The sequence below is a fragment of the Prionailurus viverrinus genome, chromosome B1 (genome assembly GCF_022837055.1).
Source record: "Prionailurus viverrinus isolate Anna chromosome B1, UM_Priviv_1.0, whole genome shotgun sequence".
Taxonomy (NCBI): Eukaryota; Metazoa; Chordata; class Mammalia; order Carnivora; family Felidae; genus Prionailurus; species Prionailurus viverrinus.
In genome coordinates, this window is record NC_062564.1 from 43,108,024 (window position 1) to 43,132,540 (window position 24,517).

Consider the following 24,517-nt stretch of genomic DNA (forward strand, 5'->3'; position numbering starts at 1 on the left):
CATACTTCAAAGATATAGTGGTTAAACAAATAAAAGTGTGGTTCTAGCATAAGAATAGACATAAAGATAAAACGTAATTGCAGTGCAGAAATAGTCCCAAACATATATGGTCAACTGATCTTTGGCAAGGTGGTGGTGGGGGGGGGGGAGGGAAGCCATGAAAATTCAGTGGACCAAAGTTTAGTTTTTTTAAAGAGAAAGAATTGGAAAAACTAGATTTAAAATAAAAAATGATGAATTTAGAACACTACCTCACTCCGGACAAAAATTAAATTGTATTGGATTATAAATTAAAATGCAAGAAATTAATAAATGTTTTAGAAGAAATATAGTAATGAATTTTCTAACTCTGGTATCATGGTTAATTTTATCTGCCAACTTGATTGGGCCATAATACACTGATTTGTAGTTAAACATTATTCTGGATGTTTCTGTGAGTGTGATTTCAGATGAGATAAACATTCATAATGGTGGACTTTGAGTAAAACAGATTACACTCTATAATGGGTAGACCTGGTCCAATCACACACACATAAACATACATAGGCATCTTGTTGGTTATGTTTCTCTGAAGAAATATATGCCCTGTACTGTATTTGCAGAGCTGAGAGTGTTGAAAACCAGACTCATAATCTCATTTATATGAATGGATGAATTATAACACAAATTGAATGTTCAATCTTACAGGTGTCTACTGTTAAAGTGTGGACATTAATTGGGAAGCAATGAGATTCTGAAAATTGGAAAAAAGACATATAGCAAGATTCTGACAAAGCTAGGGGTCACTGATCCCTTAAATCCTGATGAGTCTTCTCAGTAGAAGCAGCCTATCCCTGCATAGGAAGATTAACCTTGTCTTTCTTCAGGAAAATGTAAATGCCTCTCCTGAGGCCATTGCCTTAAAAGATGCTGGTGATTCTCCTCAGGACTCTAGATATATATCTTCAATATTTATGTGAATTTCATTATATGTTAATTATATCAACATTTTGACATAATAAATATGGAGAAAGGAGTGTATCTGCAGACAATAAAGGTCCAGATCCCAAGAAAATTTGCTACTAACAGTGGAAAATGCCTGTTTGGAGTTCTAGAGAATTGAATGACTAGTTTTGAGGCTTACAATATAAGTCATGAAGTTTCTGGTACATCTACCTATAATGTATATTAATGTAAATAATTTGTGCATCAGAAAAATATAGTTTATATTGTTGCATAGCAATAATCATAGTTTACTCAATTAATCACCTACCTCTATACTTTGTATTTTATAGGGCATTTCTGTTGATTCAATACCCTTCTCAGCATATAAAGAAACACCTTTATGCTTATGTTTTACTTCATAAATCACGTGTTCAAAACCTATTGAAGGCTCCAAGGGTTCAATCCCATAACTCACATTTTCAAACTGTAGTAAGCCCCTACAAATTCCAAAAATAAGTAAATAAATAAAATAATGCATTTTTAAAGTCAATAAAATAAATAAATAACAAAATTATACTGGAACAGTTTTTTTTTAACAGTATGTAGATTATTTTGAGTCTTGGTCTTAGATGGTAAAGTAGGAAAAAGTTACTGAATATCCACAAACTTACTGAATGGCACAGAATAGTTACATTATTGATATTCATCTAGCAATTAATATTTCATAGTCTATAAATATCTCAAAAATCTTAATTCAGGATTGGGTAGGAGATATTACAAGAATTTCCATATTGTGCTTTTCCACTGACAATTTCCCACAATAAGTCATGCCTCGTTTTAGAACCCCTGAATATAATTTTAAAAATTTAAAAACTTTAAGACAATATTATACTTTGTAATTATCAAACTATACAACACAACCTGAGTCCAGTACATGTGCTGATGGTCACCATAGAATTTGGATAACCTTCAATAAACCCTCGGTAGTAGCAAAAATTCTGAAAAATAAAGATAAAATACGTAGACCTCTATTAGAATAATTCACGTTAAAGGAACTATTTTCAAATATTTAAAACATATATGTTTATTTGTGTGTATGTGTCAAATATTGTTTCCAAAACAGATTTATAAGATTATTAAATAAGCATTTGGCTCAACTGAACAAAAAGTTCCCAAGTTCAAAGAGAATTAAGTACACTTCCATATTTTTCCTGTTATAAATTAAACCTAACATTTGTAGTCATTAGGATCAAAGTAAAATAATCAAAAATTTATTTTTTCACCCTCTTGACTTAAGTTTGCAAGATAGAGGTAAAAAAAATAAATCCAAAAGAGAATTTTTTTCTTTTCAAAATTACTTGAGTGTAATGGCAGAACAGCTTGCATTAACTCTGTCACTAATAGGGGCGCCTGGGTGGCTCTGTCGGTTAAGCGTCCGACTTTGGCTCAGGTCATGACCTCACACTCTGTGAGTTCGAGCCCCATGTGGGGCTCTGTGCTGACAGCTCTCAGCCTGGAGCCTGTTTCAGATTCTGTGTCTCCCTCTCTCTCTCTGCCCCTCCCCTGTTCACGCGCTGTCTCTCTCTGTCTCAAAAATAAATAAACGTTAAAAATATTAAAAAAAAAAGAAAAGAAAAAAAACCCCTCTCACTAATAAATATAAACTTCGGAAAAATAATGTTTTAATTACATCTACAAAGGCAGGCAGGTAAAGGTGGGAGCAGGGAATCCACACTAGAAAGAAGAAAACTGCATTTTCTGATATTTGCACTTGTGTGTGTTTTCACCTGAGAGCACTCCCCAACACAGGGCAGTGTAACGTAGCTAATATTCCAACAGCAACCACAACAACAACAACAAATTACTGACCAGAGTTTGACAGTTTCTAAAAACTGGGATGTGATATATTCAGGGAAGGAGGAGGCAGAGTGAAGTCTTAAAACAGGGTGCTATTAACCAACCTCAGTGTAGGTTATTTACTCACATCTAAATTGAGACTATATGAAAGAAATGTCAAGTAGTTTAGCAGAAACTAAGACCAAAAAAACTGGAAGAACTAAGGAGAGATTTTTGGCTGTCTCCAAACACAAGAGAGTAGAGGTTGGAAACTCACTCCAGTCAACTGTCTGAGAGAGCGAGAATTAAGAAAGTCACAAGCTCCACAATGTATCATTGAATATAGCCAAGGTATGATTTTAAAATATTGTGTACGTAAACAAAAGAAAAATGTGCTCCATAGTTATGAGAAAATTCCAAAAGAGAACTGACCCTGAAACAACCAAGGATTTTGCAATTATTTTTAAAATAAAGGAATTACAACAGATATTAAAAATGTGATCAAGAATATAAAGGAAAATTTGGACACAATGAGATTCAGCAGAGAAATACAGGTTACAAAAATGCGAGGTCTAAATTTTAGAACAAAAAATATATTTAAAATGAAATATACCGGGTAGAACTTAATGCACATTGGACAGGTAAGAGAAAAGGTTTAAAAAATACTTAGAATATGGACCTGTAGAAGTGATCAAATTTGAGAGAAAGCTGAGAAAAAAAGCTTTAAAAATTAAATATAGTTGCAGCAACCAGTGGGACAATGTATCTAACATATGTTTAATTGGAGTCCCAGAGAAATGGGAAGAAACAATAGGTACAAAAACAGTTGAAAAGATAATGACTAAAGTTTCCCTAAATTTAGTGAAAAACTGCAATTATAGACAAAGACACTAAATATACAAATGGACAAAGGCTAGATCATATATAAAAATAGAAATGTGTCACACAACCCTCTGTAATCTGTCCAGGAAATAAACCCCCAGGTTGGCAAGAAATAGCCCAGAAAGCCAGCCTACTGCAAGTCAGACTTTGTGGGAAGGCACAGGCACATTGCTATCTCCAGTAATAATCCAGGAAGCTAAACAATAACTTATGTAACAGTCACCCCCAAATGACCAGGACTTGATTAAAAACTGTCAGCTTACCTAATTTTTGTCTCTCCTTCCAATTTAGGACCAACCAGAGAGAGTCAAATATGCACTCCTAAACATAAAACATAAAATGTTTCAACACTACTAGTTAGTTCACCGACAGCTTTCTCATGCCAACAATAAGGGCATACCTGAGCTTTCCCTTTCTTCCACCATATAAACCTTTCCCACTTTCCTGCCTGCCTTTGAGTATCTGCCAAAACTCAAGTGATGGTAGCTGCATAACAAAGTACGACTACTTGGAATAAGTAGACTTTGCTTGTTCTCATTTGTTTGATTTTTGTTTATTTCCACAAGATCTAAGGAACTCATTACAGTGAAATAAAACAAGCCATAGAAACTACTTGTGAAAGTGACCAGATAGTGGAATAAACAGAAAAACTTCAAAGTAGACATCATATTTATGTTCAAAGAATTTTTGAAGGAAACCATGGTTTAAAAAATAGAAGTATGAGGAGCACCTGGATGGCTCACTCAGATGAGCATCTGACTTTGGCTCAGGTCATGATGTCACAGTTCATGAGTTCAAGCCCTAAATCAGGCTGGTTGCTGTCAGTGCAGATCCCATTTCAGAACTCGCTTCAGATCCTCAGTCCCTCTCTCTGCCCCTCCCCTGCTTGTGTTCTCTCAAAAATAAAAAGCATTTTAAAAATAAAAAATGTAAATATAAAAAAATAGAAGTATTATGACAATATCATATCAAATAGAGACTATCAATAAAAGGTAGAGATTGCCAAGATAAGAATGGTAAAAACAAGACACAACTATAATATATCGACAGGTACCATGCTTTAAATGCAAAGGTACAAACAGATGGGGAATAAAAGAATAAAAAAGATGTATCATGCAAATAGCAACAAAAAGCAAATCTCAGTGACTATACTAATATCATACAGAATAGGCTTTAAAACAAAAAATTGTTACTGGAAATAAAAAACAGCATTTTTTTTTAATTTTTTTTTCAACGTTTATTTTTGGGACAGAGAGAGACAAAGCATGAACGGGGGAGGGGCAGAGAGAGAGGGAGACACAGAATCGGAAACAGGCTCCAGGCTCTGAGCCATTAGCCCAGAGCCCGACGCGGGGCTCGAACTCACGGACCGCGAGATCGTGACCTGGCTGAAGTCGGACGCTTAGCCCGCTGCGCCACCCAGGCGCCCCAAAAAACAGCATTTTATAATAATAAAAAGTTCAATTCAACAGGAAGATATAACACTTGTAAGCATACTTGCATGAAATAACAGAATACCAAAATGCACAAAGCAAAAATAGGTAAAAGTGAAGGGAGAAATAGACAATTCAACAATTGTAGTTGGATATTTCTTTTCTTTTTCTATCCCACTTCCAACAATGGATAGAACAACTAAGCAGATCAACAAGGAAATACAAAGCTTGAAAACACCATAAACCAACTAAACCTAGCAGACATTTGTAAAACTCTCCACTAAACAACAACATAATATACATTCTTCTGATGTACACATGGAATATTTTCTAGGCTAGACCATATGCTAGGCCATAAAAAAGTCTCAATTAACTTAAAAGTTTACAAAAAATAAAAGTATGCTTTTTGGTAACAATAGCATGAAATTAGAAATCATTTGCCAAAAATTTGGGAAAACTAACAAATATGTGGAAATTAAATATCACATTCTTAAATAACTTATATGGGTCATAAAAGGAATAAACATGAACCCAGAGAATACTTTAAAATAAATTAAAATGAAGACACACCATAATAAAAAGTAGCTAAGTAAGTGATAAATTTATATCTATAAATGCATATATTAAGAAAGAAGAAGGGTTTCAAATTAATATCCTAACCATCCACCTAGGACACTGGGGTGGGGGTGAGGGGTGGGAAGAAACTAAACCTAAATTGAACAGAAGAAAGGAAATAACAAAGATAAGAGTGAAATAAAATAAATAAGAATAGATAAAAAATAAAATATATCAATCAAACCAAAAGGAGACTCTTTAAAAAGATAAACAAAATTGACAAACCTGTATAACAGCCTTGTTTTTGATACAGAAACTTATTTCTCAGCAAAGTGCAACAATGGATTTATGTACTTGGATTTAACATATACTTTCAGTTGAAAGCAGTTAGTCTAGTTGGAAGATACACATTTATGCTTTCCATCTCAGTAACTTTAACTCTAAATGGTCTACCAAGGGACATAATAATAGTTCCACTAATTTGGAAGATGAAACTTCCAAATGGATACGTTGAAATTCTTATGCCACTAAACATAGGCTCATCTAGTGGCTGGAGTGACTGACTCTGAATACCAAAAGAAAATTGGTTCCTTTTACCAATGAAAGCAAGAAGGGCTATGTCTTGAACCTAGCTGATTATTATAGCAACCAAAAGAGAGTATAATTAAAAATGCATATCCTTTCGGAATAAAGATTTGTTCTTTTCAGTTTGTAAATATCCTTAGCAAACTAAGGTTCTGGGTGAAAGCAATGGGAACAGGGAATAGGTAGTAGGGGTAAAAAAAAAAAAAAGCTATAGATAGCAATCATGACTTACTAATGAAGACAATAGTGATTTTGCATACTTTCTCTTTGCTTCCTATATGTATGAATATGTGTTTATTTGTGTATGCTAACCACTTTCTTTTTCTTTTTCCTTCTTCCTATTAGTTTACCTACAAGTTGTTGGAAGTTAACTTTATAATTTAATCTCTAGTTCACGTAGTATTCATTGGGACTGTAACTGAATTTGAGGAGAAATTAATATAGCTAGCAATGGACATGATGGCTCTTGTGATTATGTGTCTCCTCAATTGGGGGCAAAGGTGAGAATTTCTTCATTTGTAAAAAGGGTGGCTGAATCTTGTTAAGCAGAAACACAGGGTAGTTTTATTTTACCAGAGCTTAAATGTGTGCAAATGAAAGCTGAACAAAGTTGTGTACTTAGTCCATTATTGATGCATTGGCACCCAGCTTCTAATAAATCTTTTACCTGCTTTGCGCAAATGAATCTAGGCCCATAAATTATTCCTTTGCCAAATGGTACTAAAGTTTTGCCAGTAGAAGGTGCTGGAGAGCATGAGAAGAGAGCTTTGTTTCCCAATTTCAGGGGGCTAGTTTGGAAGGCTCCTGAACAGTGTGCAGCTAATTGCACCAGCAGGGTCCTTCAGTGCCTGATGATTCTTCAGTCCACAGATCTCTGAGTGCATGGTGGTCACTAGCATCCATCAGCCAGTAGTTTCCTCCTATAATTCAGGTCCCTCTCCTTTCATAGCAGAGTGGCTTTCTGAGATACCTCTTTGTGAACAGCTTTCCTGACTAAGCAGATTTTCAGAAAGTTCTAAAGAGAAATTTTACAGCAATACCTGTTGGTACAGCACCATAGTGACCCCCTGCTATCTATCAGACATCCATTTCTGCACCCCTTCTAACAAGGTTGGGATCTCAACCCTGGATGATGAGACTGTCTTCTTCATCCCAGTACTAGATCTGCTGGATGCTTCTTTTATCTGGTATTCCTGGTTTTTAGAGATCTCTTTACTTCTTATTTTTTATTCTAGTCCCCATTACAGTTGGTAATTCTTTATGTTAAACTTTCCTTGTTCACATTACTATATGGTTTATTTACATTAATTAAACATAAACTAAAAGAGTGTCATGCCTTATTTTTAAAAAAATATTTCATTGGTGTCTCACCTTAATGGATTACTTTGTGTTTTTTATTGTAGACCCATGTACAGTTTCATCTGTACAAATCATACTTTATAAGAACAAGATAAAATACCTGTATCTTTCCATGTGATTTTGTCTACTTCCTTCCAAAAGTGGTTTATATGATTCAGATTGATAACATTTCTAATTCTTTGGAATAAGCAGTAAATTATATTGACCTTATAAATAGGTTAATTGGAAAAGTTGTAAATCAATAAATAAAAAATAATTTTTAACTCAGCATAGAATAAAATCTTCATTTTAGGAATCAAAATGCTCATTTTTATTATTCTTACTGTTCGATTTCCTTCTTCAGTTTTTCCTGTTTTATCATTGTCATTTCTTGCACTGCTTTCTTCCATTTCAATGTTCTCTTTGCACTAAAAAGAATGTATACACTGTTGCTATTGTGTGTCATCTCCTACAAATGTTGACTAAATCAATTTTATGGCCAGTTCCACTCAAGTTTCCAACATATTTCCTGAGTTTTCTGCTTCATCTATCAATTATTGAGAGAAGAATGCTTAAATAAATTATTTTAACAATTTATCTATTTGTCCTTTCACTTCTGTCAATTTCTATCTCATGTAATTTGAGGTCTGTTGTTATGTGCATACACATTTTGAATTGTTATGCTCTCCTAGTGACTTTACTTTTAATCATAATGAATATCTATTTGTTGTAGAGAGATTGTAAAGTCCACGACAATGATGAATGGCTTACACTTGTAAGTTCTAGGCACTGGGAACAAATTCTTTCTATGTCTAATGGGATGATTTGTTCTTTTGTAGATAAGTCTGTATTTACCAAGATAATATTTACCAAGGTAATATACCAAGATAATATGACTTTTAGGAATGAAAATCATTTGTAGACTTCATTAAAAACAAATTTGCTGGGGCTCCTGGGTGGCTAATTTGGTTAAGCTTCCAACTCTTGGGTTCAGTTCAGGTCATGATCTCAGTTTCATGAGTTTGAGTCCCACGTTCAGGCTCTGTGCTGACAGCTCAGAGCCTGCTTGGGATTCTCCCTCTCTCCCTCGCTCTGTGCCCTGCCCCCACTCACGCTGTCTCTGTCTCTCTCAAAATAAATCAATAAACTTAAAAAAAATTTTGCCTGCTTTTAACCTAATTGTATAAACTTTCCCGATTTTTCTTCCACTGGAAATAGGCCTGCGGCTTTGGCAAATGTAAGTCATCTACATGGAACCATATATTCATTGTATTTGAAGCCAACATTAACAACTTATTACATGCAGGTTATCAATAAAAAATTCTTTGATTTACTTTTTAAATTACACATTTATCTCTCATGGTTACTCCTAGGAAGTAGGAAGTAGAGTTAGGTGTCAGGTATATATATATATATATATATATATATATATATATATATATATTTGACAGCATGGAGATTTATGTATTTCTATACTTTACTCCGTAGATGACTCACATATATTTGCCAAATGTATTAAGCAAAATTTAAAGCAACTCACCATATGTATTATTTCTTCTGTTAAAAGTTAGTCTAAATAAAAATGCTTTAATTTCAAAGTACTGGTTGATTCACTACACAGAAGTCAGGAAAACGGAAAAAATCAATAGGAATTGGTAGGGCAGTGCAAAGGAAAAAAGTAAAACAGCATTTGAGACATGGGTAATCCCTGAAATTCTATACATACTTATCAAATCTTTTTATGAATTATAAATTCACTGTAGACATTATAATTATAGAATATAGACATTAAATGAAGTTCCAAGTGTTCCAAGTACATCAAAATTTAATATATTCTTAAATGTACATGAAATTCCATGTGTATTTATTTGGTCCTTGAACATTAAACATTAGACAAGTCTTTGGATTCTCCTTCTCTTCCAAGATTTACCTTTCCTGATTCAACTCATGTTTTTCATTTTAAGTATTTCACCATATATTGCTACATGTACATAAGCACATACATATACATCATCATGAAATAATAGCTTAAAAACATCATAAACATTTTTGGTTTGGTTAACCATCTGTGTAATAGAGCTAACTTGAGACACATTGTAAGAAGAAAGTTAGGGGTCCCCAGAAAGAAAGATGAGATGTAGTTTTTGAGACACAAGAGAAGTCATTTTAGGCCCCAGCTATTTTCTGTGATCAATGCTTTACCAGCTCTATTTGCCCAAGCACACTTTTCCTAGATCTTCTTAGGAGGTGTCAGAATCACAAAACAATGCAAAAAACTCAGTAGTTCAGGGTTTTAAGGGAACAAAGGAAATGAAAAAAACTAACAGTCTCTACCAGGTCAGGAAACAGCCTAATCATATCAGAGACATGAATCTGTGGTACCTGCTACTTTGATGAATTCCTGGATCAGTTGTAGCAGGTTTTTGGTGGAATCTTTTGGGTTTTCTATATACAGTATCATGTTGTCTGCAAAGAGTTAAAGTTTGACTTCCTCCTTGCTGATTTGGATGACTTTTATTCCTTTATGTTGTCTGATTGCTGAGGCTAGGATTTCCAATACTATGTTGAATAACAGTGGCACGAATGTACATCCCTGTATTTTCCTGACCTTAGGAGGAAAGCTCCCAGTTTTTCCCCATTGAGCATGATATTAGTGGTGGGTCTCTTGTATATTGCTTTTATGATCTTGAGGTAATACCCTTCTATCCCTACTTTCTTGAGAGTTTTTATCAAGAAAGAATGTTGTATTTTGCTGAATGCTTTATCTGCATCTATTGAGAGGATCATGTGGTTCTTGTCCTTCTTTCATTAATATGATGTATCACATTAATTGATTTGCAGATATTGAACCAGTCTTCCATCCCAGGTTTAAATCCCACTTGATTGTGGTAAATAATTCTTTTAATGCATTGTTCAATCCAGTTGGCTAGTATCTTGTTCATAATTTTTGCATCCATATTCATCGGGGAAATTGGTCTGTAGTTCTTTTTAGTGGGGTCTTTGTCTGCTTTTGGAATCAAGGTAATGTTGGCCTCATAGGATGAGTTTGGAAGTTCTCCTTCCATTTCTATTTTTTGGAACAATGTCAAAAGAATAGGTGTTAGCTCCTCTGTAAACGTTTGGTAGAATTCCCCTGAAAAGCCATCTGACCCTGGACTCTTATTTTGGGGGAGGTCTTTATAACTAATTCAATTTCTTTGCTAATTATGGGTCTGTTCAAATTTTCTATTTCTCCCTGTTTCAACGACATGCAGAAGAATGAAACCGGACCACATTCTTACACCATTCACAAAAATAAACTCAAAATGGATGAAAGATCTAAACACAAGACTGGAAGCCATCAAAATCTTAGAGGAAAAAGCAGGCAAAAACCTCTTTGACTTTGGCCGCAACAAGGTCTTACTTAACACATCTCTGGAGACAAGATAAACAAAAGCAAAAATGAACAACTGGGACCTCATTAAGATAAAAACTTCTGCACAGTGAAGGAAAAAATCAGCAAAACTAAAAGGCAACCAATAGAAATGGGAGAAGATATTTGCAAATAACAAATCAGATAAAGGGTTAGTATCCAAAATCTATAAAGAACTTATCAAACTCAACACCCAAAAAGCAAATAATGCAGTGAAGAAATGGGCAAAAGATATAAATAGACACTTTTCCAAAGAAGACATTCAGATGGCCAACAGACACATGAAAAAAAATGCTCAACATTGCTTATCATCAGGGAAGTACAAATCAAAACCACAATGAGATACCACCTCACACCACTCAGAATGGCTAAAATTAACAACTCAGGCAACAACAGATGTTGGCAAGGATGTGGAGAAAGGGAAACTCTTTTGCACTGCTGGTGGGAATACAAACTGGTGCAACCACTCTGGAAAACAGTATGGAGGTTCCTCAGAAAAATTAAAAATAGAACTACCCTACAACCCAGCAATTGCATTACTAGGTATTTATCCAAAGGAGACAAAAACGTTGATTGAAACATACACCCCAATGTTTATAGAAGCACTATCAACAGTAGTCAAATTATGGAAAGAGCCTAAATGTCCATCAATGGATGAATGGATAAAGAAGATGTGGTATATATATATGATGGAATATTACTCAGTGATTAAAAGAATGGAATATTACTTGGCAATCATAAAGAATGAAATCTTGCGATTTGCTACAATGTCGATGGAACTAGAGGATATTATGCTAAGAAAAATTAGAGAAAGACAAATATCCTATGACTTCACTCATATGTGGAATTTAAGAACCAAAACAGATGAACCTCGGGAAAGGGAAATAAAAATAAGATACAAACAAAGAGGGAGACAAACCATAAAAGATTCTTAAATACAGAGAACAAACTGAGGGTTGCTTGAGGGGAGGTGGATGGGAAATGGGCTAAATGGGTGATGGGCATTAAGGAGGAGGGCACTTTTTGGGATGAGCACTGGGTGTTATTTCTAAGTGATGAATCACTACATTCTACTCCTGAAATAATTATTACACTATATGCTAACTTTGATTTAAATAAAGTTTAAAAAATAAAATAAATAAGCAAGACCCTGCACTCTTTACTCAAGAGAAAAAGCCCCCATCCACTTTATACTGGCTCTCTGAGCATGCCCATAGCCCTTTTCTCTTGTCCAACACTTACTTCTGTTTCATTATAATGTGAAAATCTCCACCCTAGGAGGAGCACAACCTTCATTAACATAGCACAAAATGCGTGTATAAGGCATGTTTTGTCAGGACGCCTGCACAACCTTATGCCCGCCTTTAGATGTGATGGCAAAGCTCCCCTTTCTGAATAATCCTAAATAAAAAGAAACTGCTCACTCCTGCTTGGGCTTTGGAAGCTAGTGTTTGTGATTTTATTTGTGGCAAATAAAGTTTGTCTTGTGTGACATCACCACCTGGTATAGTCTCTATCTGTAACTCACCAAGGAGCAAACTCATGCTAGTTCAGTTACAGCATCATCAAAAGTAAATGGTTAAATTTATTTTAAAACAAAACATAACTCCAACCCTTTGTTTTCTGACATGTGAACCCTAAGTAAGGTGATCGTAGAAAGTCACATAATAAAGGTAAACAGACAATAGAAGTAATACCTGAAACTGTTGTTCAAGAGGCTTCATACTTCCTGTGCCATTATAACCATAAACTCTAAAATTACGAGGTAAAAAAGCCCTGTAAGATAAAGATATAAAGTATTTAATGGGAAATTTGTTTCCTAAGCTTCTATTTTGATATGTATTCCATTGTATTTATTATAGCCAGGTAGGTAAACAGAGTCAGGGTAGAAATAGAGAGAGATTCCTGAAAACATGCACTTTGTTCTAATTTTACTCAAAAACCCTGGTGTCCAGACCTTTCTTTACTCACCTTACTGTCACACTGTCCTCTAGGCTGTTTTTAATTTTTTTTAATATTTATTAATTTTTGAGAGACAGAGAGAGACAGCGTGCGTGAGCAGGGGAGGGGCAGAGAGAGAGGGAGACACAGAATCTGAAGCATGCTACAGGCTCCGAGCTGTCAGCACAGAGCCTGACACCAGGCTCGAAACCACGAACCATGAGATCATGACCTGAGCCAAAGTCGGATGCTTAACCGACTGAGCCACCCAGGCGCCCCCTCTAGGCTGTTTTTTAAAACACAATAGGCAAGTTTTGTCTCAGGGTATTTGTACTAGTTGTTGCCCCTTCCTGGGATATTCTTCAATATAGCTCATTGTCTCATCTATTTCAAGTGTTTGCTTACACATTCACTTAGTGAGGCTTATCTTGGCAAGTTTATTTCTTAAATGCCCTTTCCTAGTATCAAAACGTAGGATTTCCAAACAATACTTCTAACTTTGCTCTTTATTTTTGCTTACGCATTTGTCACCTTCTAACATTAACCCTAATCCAGTCATTTCTTATATCATTATTAGTTTCATTTGATAACAATATAAGCATATTCTTGTCAATTTGGTTTACCAGTTCATCTGAAGCACTTAGAAGAATATCTGTAAAATAGCAAATGGTCAGTAAATAATTAATGTGGCAAGAATTCAACAAATTAGATGGAGATCTCAAATTTCAATATATTATTTGTAAATGTGGGAAGAATATGCCCTATAAAGACAAACAGTAAATGTAGATATCCCATTTTTATTTTCCTAATAAGCATAATATAAAGATTTTTTACTGCCATAGCAGTTTGGATTTGTTGACGTAAAAGTTCAAGGAGCCAAACCACTGACAAACAGCAAAATTTTTCGCATTTTTGTCATACCAAAAAAGAATATGACCCACAGTGGGGTGGGGCTCCAGGAAACACATAAATTCTGAGTTGAGGGGAAAAAAAAGCTACATGTCTATGTTTGGTCAAGGAGAAAGCTACTGGGATGTCTAGAAACAAGCAGAACCCCTCGTGTCAGGTACTCCTAGAATGAAAGTACTGAGTTTTTGAGGTGTATCAAATACATAGCGTCTCTTTCTGTAAAATCTTTTGCCAATGTTTGAAATTGTGTGGAGTGGTCAAAGAGCTAAACTTAAAGTCTCTGAAAATAAAAGCAAATATATATTTTTAAATCAATGATACAGAATCAATAAGCTCTATTTAATTCAGGCATGATAAAAGCAAAGAAAAATCACATCTGATGTTTTTAAGGACTAATGAAAACTAAAATAAAACCTTCAAAGTATTAAGAGGAAAAAGAAAAAAAAAAGATGTTACCTTTATTTTTTTTTTTTAATTTTTTTTTTTTCAACGTTTATTTATCTTTGGGACAGAGAGAGACAGAGCATGAACGGGGGAGGGGCAGAGAGGGAGACACAGTATCGGAAACAGGCTCCAGGCTCTGAGCCATCAGCCCAGAGCCCAACGCGGGGCTCAAACTCACGGACCGCGAGATCGTGACCTGGCTGAAGTCGGACGCTTAACCGACTGCGCCACCCAGGCGCCCCAAAGATGTTACCTTTAAAGAAACAGCAATATGATTGACAACTACCTTGTCAATAAATATGAAGAAAGTCAGAAGATAACAGAATGACAGTTTTAAAAGGCTAAAGTCATTTTTAAAATGTCATCCTAGAATTTATTCCAGCAAAAAAAAAAATTTTTTTTTTCAACGTTTATTTATTTTTGGGACAGAGAGAGACAGAGCATGAACGGGGGAAGGGCAGAGAGAGAGGGAGACACAGAATCGGAAACAGGCTCCAGGCTCTGAGCCATCAGCCCAGAGCCTGACGCGGGGCTCGAACTCCCGGACCGCGAGATCATGACCTGGTTGAAGTTGGAGCTTAACCGACTGCGCCACCCAGGCGCCCCCCCCAAAAAAAAATTTTTAAGAGTAGTTTTAGGTAAAAATTTAACACTGAAATAAACCAATATAATTAAAAACCAGCAGACTTGCAACAAAAATATGGAGAATTCCTGAGATATAGAAATTAAGTGCACATAGAAATGGAAATGTTGGAATAAATGAAGAGCAAATTTGTGAGTAAACTTGTGATTAAATATAAAAGAATATTGATTGTGCAAAAAATAATTATAATACCTCATTGGGGTTTAAAAGTATGGAGGATTATAATATCTGAAAAAATAATGAAAACATAGAAGAAGGAAGATGGAATTGAAAGGTTTAATGATCTGACAATATAGGGTAACTGATAAAAGTAATAATGCATATTAGATTCAATAACTCAGAGATTAATATGTTAATCTAGAGAAACAAATGAAAGAATAGAAAAAGAATGTATAACAAAGAATTTAATTGAGGGGAAACGGTATAAAATGGTAGATTCATTAAAATGTACACAAAAGAAAAAAGAATATAAAATAAAATGCACAAAAGAAAAATAATAAATTATTTCAAAAACTAAATGGAAAATCAAAGGATCAGGAAAAGCAAGGCATCTTAAAACTGTTGAACAAGGCTGGACATCAAGAACTATTATAAAGTAATTGTAATTAGTATGGTATGGTATCTCATTAGACAAATAATGCTCAAGAATAAACATACAAACTAGCAGAAGAGAAAAAATGTATCAATAAAGAGACCCTCCTCATAAAGTCATTTGATTTATGACATTGATTATAGTACAGTGAAGAGAGGTTGTGTTTTCTTCTCAATGGCCTTTTCTGATTCCATAGGATGCTACTATGAAAAATAATTAAGTCTTCACCTTTATGTTCACAAAACACATAAATATCAATTCTGGATGAATTTAGAGTTAACTATGAAAATGAAAACAATAAAAACCATTGAAAGAAAATAGTAGCTTGGATGTATGACTGTATGTAAACAATGATTTCTTTTAAAATATGAAAAGAATAATACCTACAAAGTAAAAAATGATAATTTGGACTGCATTAAAAGAAATAATTTCACACTCAATAAAAAATAGACTGAATAAAAATGGAAAGAAAATGATAGGAAAAATGTAGTTTACAAATACTAAACAACAGAAAGTTAGTGTAACTATACATACACCAGATAAAATTTAAGAAAAACTAATTACTAAAAAACAGCCACATCATAATATTAAAATTGTATTCACACTCAAAATTTATACAATTTTGAAATTATAATCTCAAAAATGTAATTCAAAATTCACATAAGGAAACTTTACAATTTGAAAATCATTGTGGAAGATTTTAACACATATATATTACTAAATAATATGACAAATAGAAAAATCAATGTTGAATATGAAAGAATTTTATGATTAAAAAAGAACACTAGAACAAGTGATTATGGAATATATACTATTTTTTAGTACATATAGGATAATTACAAAAATTGAATATATATTACATCACAAAGTTAGTCTCAACTTTTAAAGGATTGAAATCAAAGAATATTTTGTGTTCAAAAATTACTAGAAATAATAACTAGAAAACTGCCACATATATTGATATTTAGAGATAATGAAATAATTCATGGACCAAAGAAGAAATGTAATATAAACTTGAAAATGTTTGCTAATAGTCAACCAGAGAAAATTCTACGCAGCCAAAGATGTAAGAGGCAGCTAAGCAATATTTGGAGAAAAAAGTTAGCCTTAAAATTTTAAACTAGAAAATTAAAATGGTTGATGAGTAATCAACTTAGAATTCATTTGAGGGAGCTATAAACATAGATCAAAATTAACACACAAAAAAAGTAAAAGCAAAGCAATAATACAAAAATCATATAATGTGGATAATAACATAAAAATTAGTTCATGAAAAAAGTTATTAAATTGGCAAAGTAATGGTGAGATGTGTCAAAGAAAAAAGAAAAAAAGATGAAATGATATTAAAATGCAAGAGGGTGACTGACCTTAAAAATACCAGTCTTTGAAAAAGTAAGAGGATACTATGACCAACTGCATACCACAAATTGAAGTTAAATTTAAATGAATGAATACCTAGAAAAATATAATGTGTAAAAACAGACTCAAAGAGCAGAAAAATCTGCATAATCATAGTACCGTTAGAGACATTAGATTAATAGTCAAAAACATCTCTACACAAGGGAACTCCAGGTGAAGTTAGTTTTACTGGTGAAGAGTACCAAACATTCACCATTTCAGGGACCAGAAAGAGATGGGATAGAAAGTGAAAAGATAATATGAGAAAAGATCATTATAAGTTGTAATTACAAGCTATAACCATAGGGTTCACTCACAGCTGGTCAGTGGTAGACTTATACCTATTTCTAAGGATGCTTGGATCCATGGGAGGGACCCTTACCAAGAAGCAAATAAAACAGATTGATTAGTGAATTAAAATATTCTGTTTAGAGTAAACAAACAAACAAACAAAAAAACTCCCCTAAAGGTCTGAATCAGCTTTCCATGATGTTATTGAAAAGATACAGATTAACTGTCTACATACATTTGTCTTCATTTTGAGTCTGTAACCAGTGGGATCAAAGCAACCCAACAGTTAACTTGAACCTTGGATTTCATGAAAATGATATATCTTGTACATATTTTGGGTTTTGTCAGTGATTTAGAGTCAAACCACCTTCTGTGCAACTATGGGACCTCCCTAATATTGCCCTAGCTTTCTTCTTTCCTTCTTCCTACTGTTGTGGTGCAGTGTATCCTTTTTGAAGTACATGTGAATAGTTATGGTAATAAATTTTTTGAGTCCTTTCAGTTTTACAAGCCAGTGTAATTTGTACCTAGACCAATCTTAATTATATTTGGACATAAAATAATTCTAAATAAAATATTAATGAATGCAGTTGATTAAATAATAAGTTAAAACCCAGTAGGATGCATTCCTGGAATAAGAATCAATTTAATATTAGAAAGTCAATTACAATAACAGATTAAATAATATATATTCATAAACAGATGCAGAATTGATAAATTTAACATCCATTAACTATGGAAATAGCAAAGAATAGAGTGAATGTCTTTATGACAATAAAAATATCATCTTTAATTATGAACACTGAAATCATTCTATTTGACTTAGTGAACAAGAAAATAAGGTACTCTGCCTCAACTTCTATTTACTATTGTATTATGCTAGTGGTTCCCTGTACCCAGTAAAAAAACTAAGAAAATAAATAAAACTCCTATGCATTAGAAATAAAGAAACTAAACTGCCTTTATCAGATGATAGAATTATAAATGTATCTAAAGACAGATTATTTTTTTGAGCTTTCCAGAGAATTCGGTAAGTTTCCTGATGTATATTTACTATATAAGGATTGATTGTATTCCCATACACAAGAAACACATTTAGAATCTGAAGTTTTTCAAATATGACTTTTTCAATAGCCTCAAAAGTGTGAAATACTTAAAAAGAAAATGCAAATAAATGTGCAAAATCTTTAAGGAGAATGTCATAAAAATATATTAAGTACTATTAAAATCTGAATAAATGGACAGATATACCATGTCATACACAGAGAAATACTTCTCTGTGTTTTGTTTTTTGCGGTGTTGTTGGGTTTTGTCTTTTTGTGAGTTTTTTTTTGGTATTGTATTGTAAAATGATTAGTTCTTCCCAAAGTGCTGTGTAGATTCAAAGAATCAATATCCTGGACATTTCTTTGTGGAAGAGTTGATTCTAAAATATATGAAAATGAAAAGTACTAAGAAAAATCAGAACATTCTTGATAAAGAAAAGACAGAAGGACCTTAACTTTAAGCTATCAATATTTATTACAAAGAGATAAATTGAGCAAAAATTTTAATACAGAGGTAATACATATATATCCATATATATGTAATATATACAGCAGTCATCACAGATATATATACACATATAAAAGATTTAATAAAATTGACATCAAAAAGTCATACCAAAAACTAAATTACTCATCTATCTCAGAGCATGCTCTAAAGTCAATTTCTTGTAGAATAAAGACATAAATATGAAAGGCAAAACTAAAAATATTTTAGGACTGTGTAACATTTAGTCATGGCCTTGGCGTAAAGGAGGTTTTTTTATACAAGATAAAAGTGTAATTTAAATAAAGGAAAAATTCTCTTTACTAAAATACCTTAAGTGTGAAAACAGAAGGCATAGAGTAGGAGAAGTTATTTGAAAAACACATCATGAACTAAAGACTTCTGGGCAAAAAAATCAAAAGAATTCCTAAAAATAGGAAAGAAAAGGTTAGATTAGAAAGCTCTTTTGTAAAAGTATAAATATCTTCCATAGGTGCTTAACAAAGAAGAAAATCCAGATAGCCAACTGATACATTTTTAAAAAAGTATCCAGACTTATTTGCATTTAGAGAGATACATATAATAAACATCACATAATCAACAGTTATTGAAAACTTAAAAGATCTACCATTATTAATAAAATATGCAATTCAGAGGGGCATATAAAGTAGTATAATGCTTTAGGAAAATTGTTTAATAATTATGACAATGCATCCATTTTAACAATACAGACTATCCTTAGTTGTATATCCAGAAAATCTTGTGCACATGTGCCAAAGAACACATATGTAAGAGTTTTCATATTTGAATATTTTAATATCTCCACAATAGAAAAAATGGAATGTCTAAAATAGCAGGATAAATTGTTGTATAATCATGAAATTGGATACTATTCAGTAATTTAGATTCATTTATTTAGAATTCAAAACAAATAGAAATATATTGCTTAGGATAATTAAATAAAATCAAGGAAATGGTTATCACAACAATCTTGAAAGTAGTTACAAATACTGTATAGCTTCTGGAATACAGTCAATGTGTATACATGAATGCTCACTTCATAATTATTCATTTAACTGCACAAATACATTTTATTTATTTTGATTTATACTTAATATATTATACAACAACAAATATTAAAACAACAATTAAAAGGCAATTGGTAGTGACTTTTGTGAAAGACAGAAGACCCAATCTCCTATCTCCAGTTCCACTATCAATACACAGAAATGACTGATTAACAATACTAATACATTTTTTAATATAGCACTACACTTTAAACAATAAAGTGGGTTGACAATGCCCTATAGGCCAAAACCTGCCCACCACGTTTCTTTTCTTTTTTAAAAATAATTATTTATTTTGAAAGACAGCATAAGCAGGGGAGGGGCCAAGAGAGAGGGAGAGGGAAGATCCCAAGCAGGCTCTGCTTTGACAGTGGGGCTTGAACCCACGAACCATGAGATCATGACCTGAGCCAAAATTGAGACTTAGACGCTTCACTGACTGAGCCACCCAGTTACCCCCCACCACTTTTAAATATAAAGTGATATTAGAATATAGCTATGTCTATTTTCAAATCTTCTATGCCAACTTTTACAATGACAGAATTCAGTGGTTGCAAGAGAGACCATATGGAGTTCATTCTAAAATGTTTACTATCTAGCCTTTTGCAAAAGGTGGACTGACTTTTGCTTTAAACAGAATGGTCAAAGAAGTGAAAACAAAGACTAGTTCTGCAGTTTAAAAAGTAAGCAGGTGACACTGCAAACTAGGTCAGAATCTGGGCCAGAATTGTACCTTAGGTATGGAAGGTTAAATAGCCTCTGGTCTCTAGCATGAAACACAGTGTCGGCTTTCCAGTAAAGAGCATAGAGCTAGAAATATCCTCAGCAATTTGTAAACAGAAGGAGAAAGAATCAATACCTGCTGTCTGTAGACAATGGACAGAATGAAGCTACCCAATCTTGACCATGGCAGAAACAGCATCACATGCAAAAACAAAAACCCTAAACTACATCTCATGCAAATGTGGAATGGATTACAAATTGCCCCATCATTGCTGAAACTCTGAGATGATAAACAATACAAACATTGGAGCCAGCCAGCTAAATGGACCCACCAGGGATGAAGCAGAAGCATCTATAAAACCCCTTACTTACATAAGGTTGCCACAAAAGCCTTCAATTTGTAAAAATGCAGTATGTGTGAAGGCACAATAAAACAAGTGGTGCCTGTAGTATTACTCTCAATATGCTCATCTAGATCCATTCTTGAGTTTGGCAAGAATACCTTTGAGCAATGTGATAAAATTGGCGTTCTAATTTCATTTGTTTGACCCCTAGGGGATTGCCAAGTTGATGTGACAAGGCACAAATTGCTGCCAGCTCTTTACACAGTCAAAGCCTCATAGGCTGTTGAGAGTGCAAGTGATACCACTTTGTTTCTATATAAACTGTTGGCTAAGTCTGAAACCAACTAGTTACCAAGATACCATGAGTAGGAGCTGTCAGGATTGAGACACACCAGTAACAGTGGTCACTGAAGGCTTCAGGACTCCACCAGCAGGGGTTCCTTGGCCGCACTTTATTCTGTCTCCTCTGCAACCTAGTATTATTCACTATATTCTCATCTGTTGCATATACAATGAAAAACTACAATGAAAGTTTTGCATTTACTTCGATTATAGATTTGATCATATCTAAAAAGTTAGGTTCTGTTTATGACTACTTTCTTGACATTTTACAACAATATTTTGAATTTTTCTGAGCCAAGACTTATTTGGTGACTGTAACTTAATTCTCCAAAAGCTGGTTCTTTGATTAAACATTTGTAATTATATTCTAATTTTATCATGCTAGTAATTAAGAAAGTGGTTACTTTTTAAAAGATGTTGTGTTTACTATGGGAAGGTTTTTATTTAAGTGTATTTTGCTTGTATGTGAGAAAAGAAGAGTCTTAATTGTAGGGTGTATAATATGCAATTCATCAATTATATCATCATTAGTTGTATTGTATATGTTATACTTTTTTTTCCTAATATAAAAAAGACAGACCTTAAGAAATCTACTGCTATTCATAAGCTGTCATTTTTACATTAGGACAAAAAGGTATAGCATATACAATACAACTAATGATGATACAGATGGCTAACAGACACATGAAAAGATGCCCAACATCACCAATCATCAGGGAAATACAAATCAAAACTACAATCAGATATCACCTCATACCTTCCAGAATGTCTAAAATTAACAACACAGGAAACAACAGATGTTGGCAAGGATGAGGAGAAAGGGGAGCTCTCTTACACTATCTTGGTGGGAATGCAAACCAGGGCAGCCACTCTGGAAAACAAAATGGACGTTCCTCAAAAAGTTACAAATAGAGCTATCATGTGATCCAAAATTGCTCTAGGTATTTACTCAAAGGATACAAAAATACTAATTCAAAGAGATACATGCACCCTGATATTTATAGCAACATACCTATAATAGCCAAATTATAGAAAGAGCTCAAGTGACCATCAACCGATGAATGGATAAAGAGCCCAAGTGTCCATCAGTTGATAAATGAATAAAGAATGGGATATATATATATATATATATATATTACTCAGCCATATAAAAGAATGATATCTTGCCATTTTCAATGACATGGATGGAGCTGCAGTGTATTATGACAAGTGAAATAAATCAGAGAAAGACAAATACATTATTTCACTCATATGTGGAATTTAAGAAACAAAACAGATTAACACAGGGTACAAAACAGACTCTTAATTATAGAGAACTGAGGTTTGCTAGAAGGAAGGTGGGTAGGAGGAAGGATGGGCTAGATAGGTGATGAGTATTAAGGAGGGCACTTGTGATGAGCACTGGGTGTTGTATGTATGAGGAATCACTAAATTCTATACCTGAAACTAATATTACACTGTATATAAACTGGAATTTAAGTAAAAATTTAGAGAGGAAAAAAAACAATTTCACACAGTTTTTAAAATACATTAATGTAGAGTTGTGAAATTCTTATTTTTACCATTTACTTTTTTTAAAAGTTTATTTATTTTTGAGAGATAGAGTGCATACGCCAGGGGAAGGGCAGAGTAAGAGAATCCCAAGCAGACTCCACTGTCAGCGGGAGCCTGACATGGGGCTCAAACCCAAGAACTGTGAGATACCGACCTGAGCCAAAATCAAGCGTCAGACGCTCAACCAAATGAGCCTCCCAGGCATCCCTCCTACTTATACATTTAAAAAGGACTATTACAGGGGTTCCTGAGTGGCTCAGTCGGTTGAGCATCTGACTTCGACTCAGGTCACATCTCTGTGAGTTCAAGCCCCCACCACACCCCCTCACCCCTGTCCTCCCTCCTTGAGCTCAAGCCCCTATCCCCCTACCCCGTGAGTTCAAGTGCCACATCGAGCTCTTTGCTAACAGCCTGGAGCCTGTTTCAGATTCTGTGTCTCCCTCTCTCTCTCTGCACCCCTCTCCCCACACTCATGCTCTGTCTTTCCCTCTGTCAAAAATAAAATAAACATTTTAAAAAAATTTAAAAAGGACCATTACAATTCTTATTTTTCTTTATTCCCTAGTAAGATGTGCTTATTTTTCCTAAATTCATCAGCTGGCATAGTACTGAGTTTGGTTAATTACAATTATATTTAAGTCCTTAATACATTCTGATGATGATGTATTAAGTAATTTTCTTTTAATCATCACTATTCTTTCCATTCAAATATAGTTGAATATTAGGGACTTGAAAAAGATTTTGATAAAGATAGAAAATTATCAAAATTCATCCTTCATGAAATCCATAGATAGCCAAACAAAATTTGATGCTACTGGGAAGAAGGAAGATGGAAGCATAAACTAAAGGTTCAATTTCTACATATTTATTATATAGACAAAGTTTTTTAAGTCATAAAATAAGAGACAAATGAATAGCCAGTAACTAGGAACATCTAAAAATGCAAAATAATTACATTCTGGATTAATTATAAACAAGAATTAGAAAAAAATACAGGTGGTAAAATAATGTAGATCACCTACTTTTGCATTAGGTTCACGGTGTATGTTTTCCCTTCAATTACAATGTTGTAGGACACCTGGCAGGAGAGTGTATTAAAAAGACAAAGAAAAGTGATAAGAATGTTAGAAAGTAAAACTAACATTTTACATTAATGATAATTACACTGAAAGCACATTAATACAATAAAAGAGGAAAACATAATTTAATGTTGATTTATATCAATGAAATGATATTTAAATATTGGCTTTCATAATAAAAGTGGATAGAATATATTTTGTGTAATTTCTTAATAAATTTTAAATGAACCCAACAAAACATTTGAATCTGAAAAATTGATTTGCATCCAATAATTACATTAGCTTAATAAAGACTGAGGTCACTGCAAAACTTATGCTTAAAATGAAAGAGCATAAACATACTACTAATAAAAAATTTATATAATAGAGCAAAGATTTAGCAGCACATAAAGTATAATATTTGCAGATTTTATAAAATTCATTCCAAGTTTGGATCAAAACTCATTGATTTTATTAACAGTAAGATTAAGAAATGATGTTTAACAAATGGGCAATTTAGTCTTTATAGATCAATTTGCATAGCCTTGACATCTTTAAATTCTTGGGCCTTCCAATCCAGTAGCATGGTTTATACTTGGGCTTATTTAAACCTTTCATTTCTCTCATCTTATTTTATTGTCTTCAGAGATGAGGTTTTGCTTAACTTTGTTAGATTTATCCAGATTTTGATATTTATGTAGTGTAAAATTTCTTTT

The 24,517-nt window shown here is 33.5% G+C and overlaps 1 protein-coding gene across 9 annotated transcripts in view; it reads right to left on the reverse strand.

Annotated features, from left to right (window-relative positions):
• ADAM2 (ADAM metallopeptidase domain 2) overlaps positions 1-24,517 on the reverse strand; it is a 137,011-nt gene that overhangs the window by 107,942 nt on the left and 4,552 nt on the right. For 4 of the 9 annotated variants that reach the window (XR_007151574.1, XM_047856111.1, XM_047856114.1 and 1 more), the window contains exons 3-7: positions 23,766-23,821; positions 12,663-12,741; positions 7,898-7,981; positions 1,846-1,922; positions 1,253-1,421 (exon numbers count right to left, since the gene is read on the reverse strand). Coding sequence is in view for 8 of the 9 variants with exons in the window: in XM_047856111.1 (XP_047712067.1) it covers positions 1,253-1,421; positions 1,846-1,922; positions 7,898-7,981; positions 12,663-12,741; positions 23,766-23,821 (465 nt within the window). In the remaining variant the exon portion in view is untranslated. Of the gene's footprint in view, positions 1-1,252; positions 1,422-1,845; positions 1,923-3,905; positions 3,964-7,897; positions 7,982-12,662; positions 12,742-23,765; positions 23,822-24,517 lie in introns of those variants that run through there. The other 5 variants (XM_047856112.1, XM_047856116.1, XM_047856115.1 and 2 more) reach the window with 3 other exon arrangements.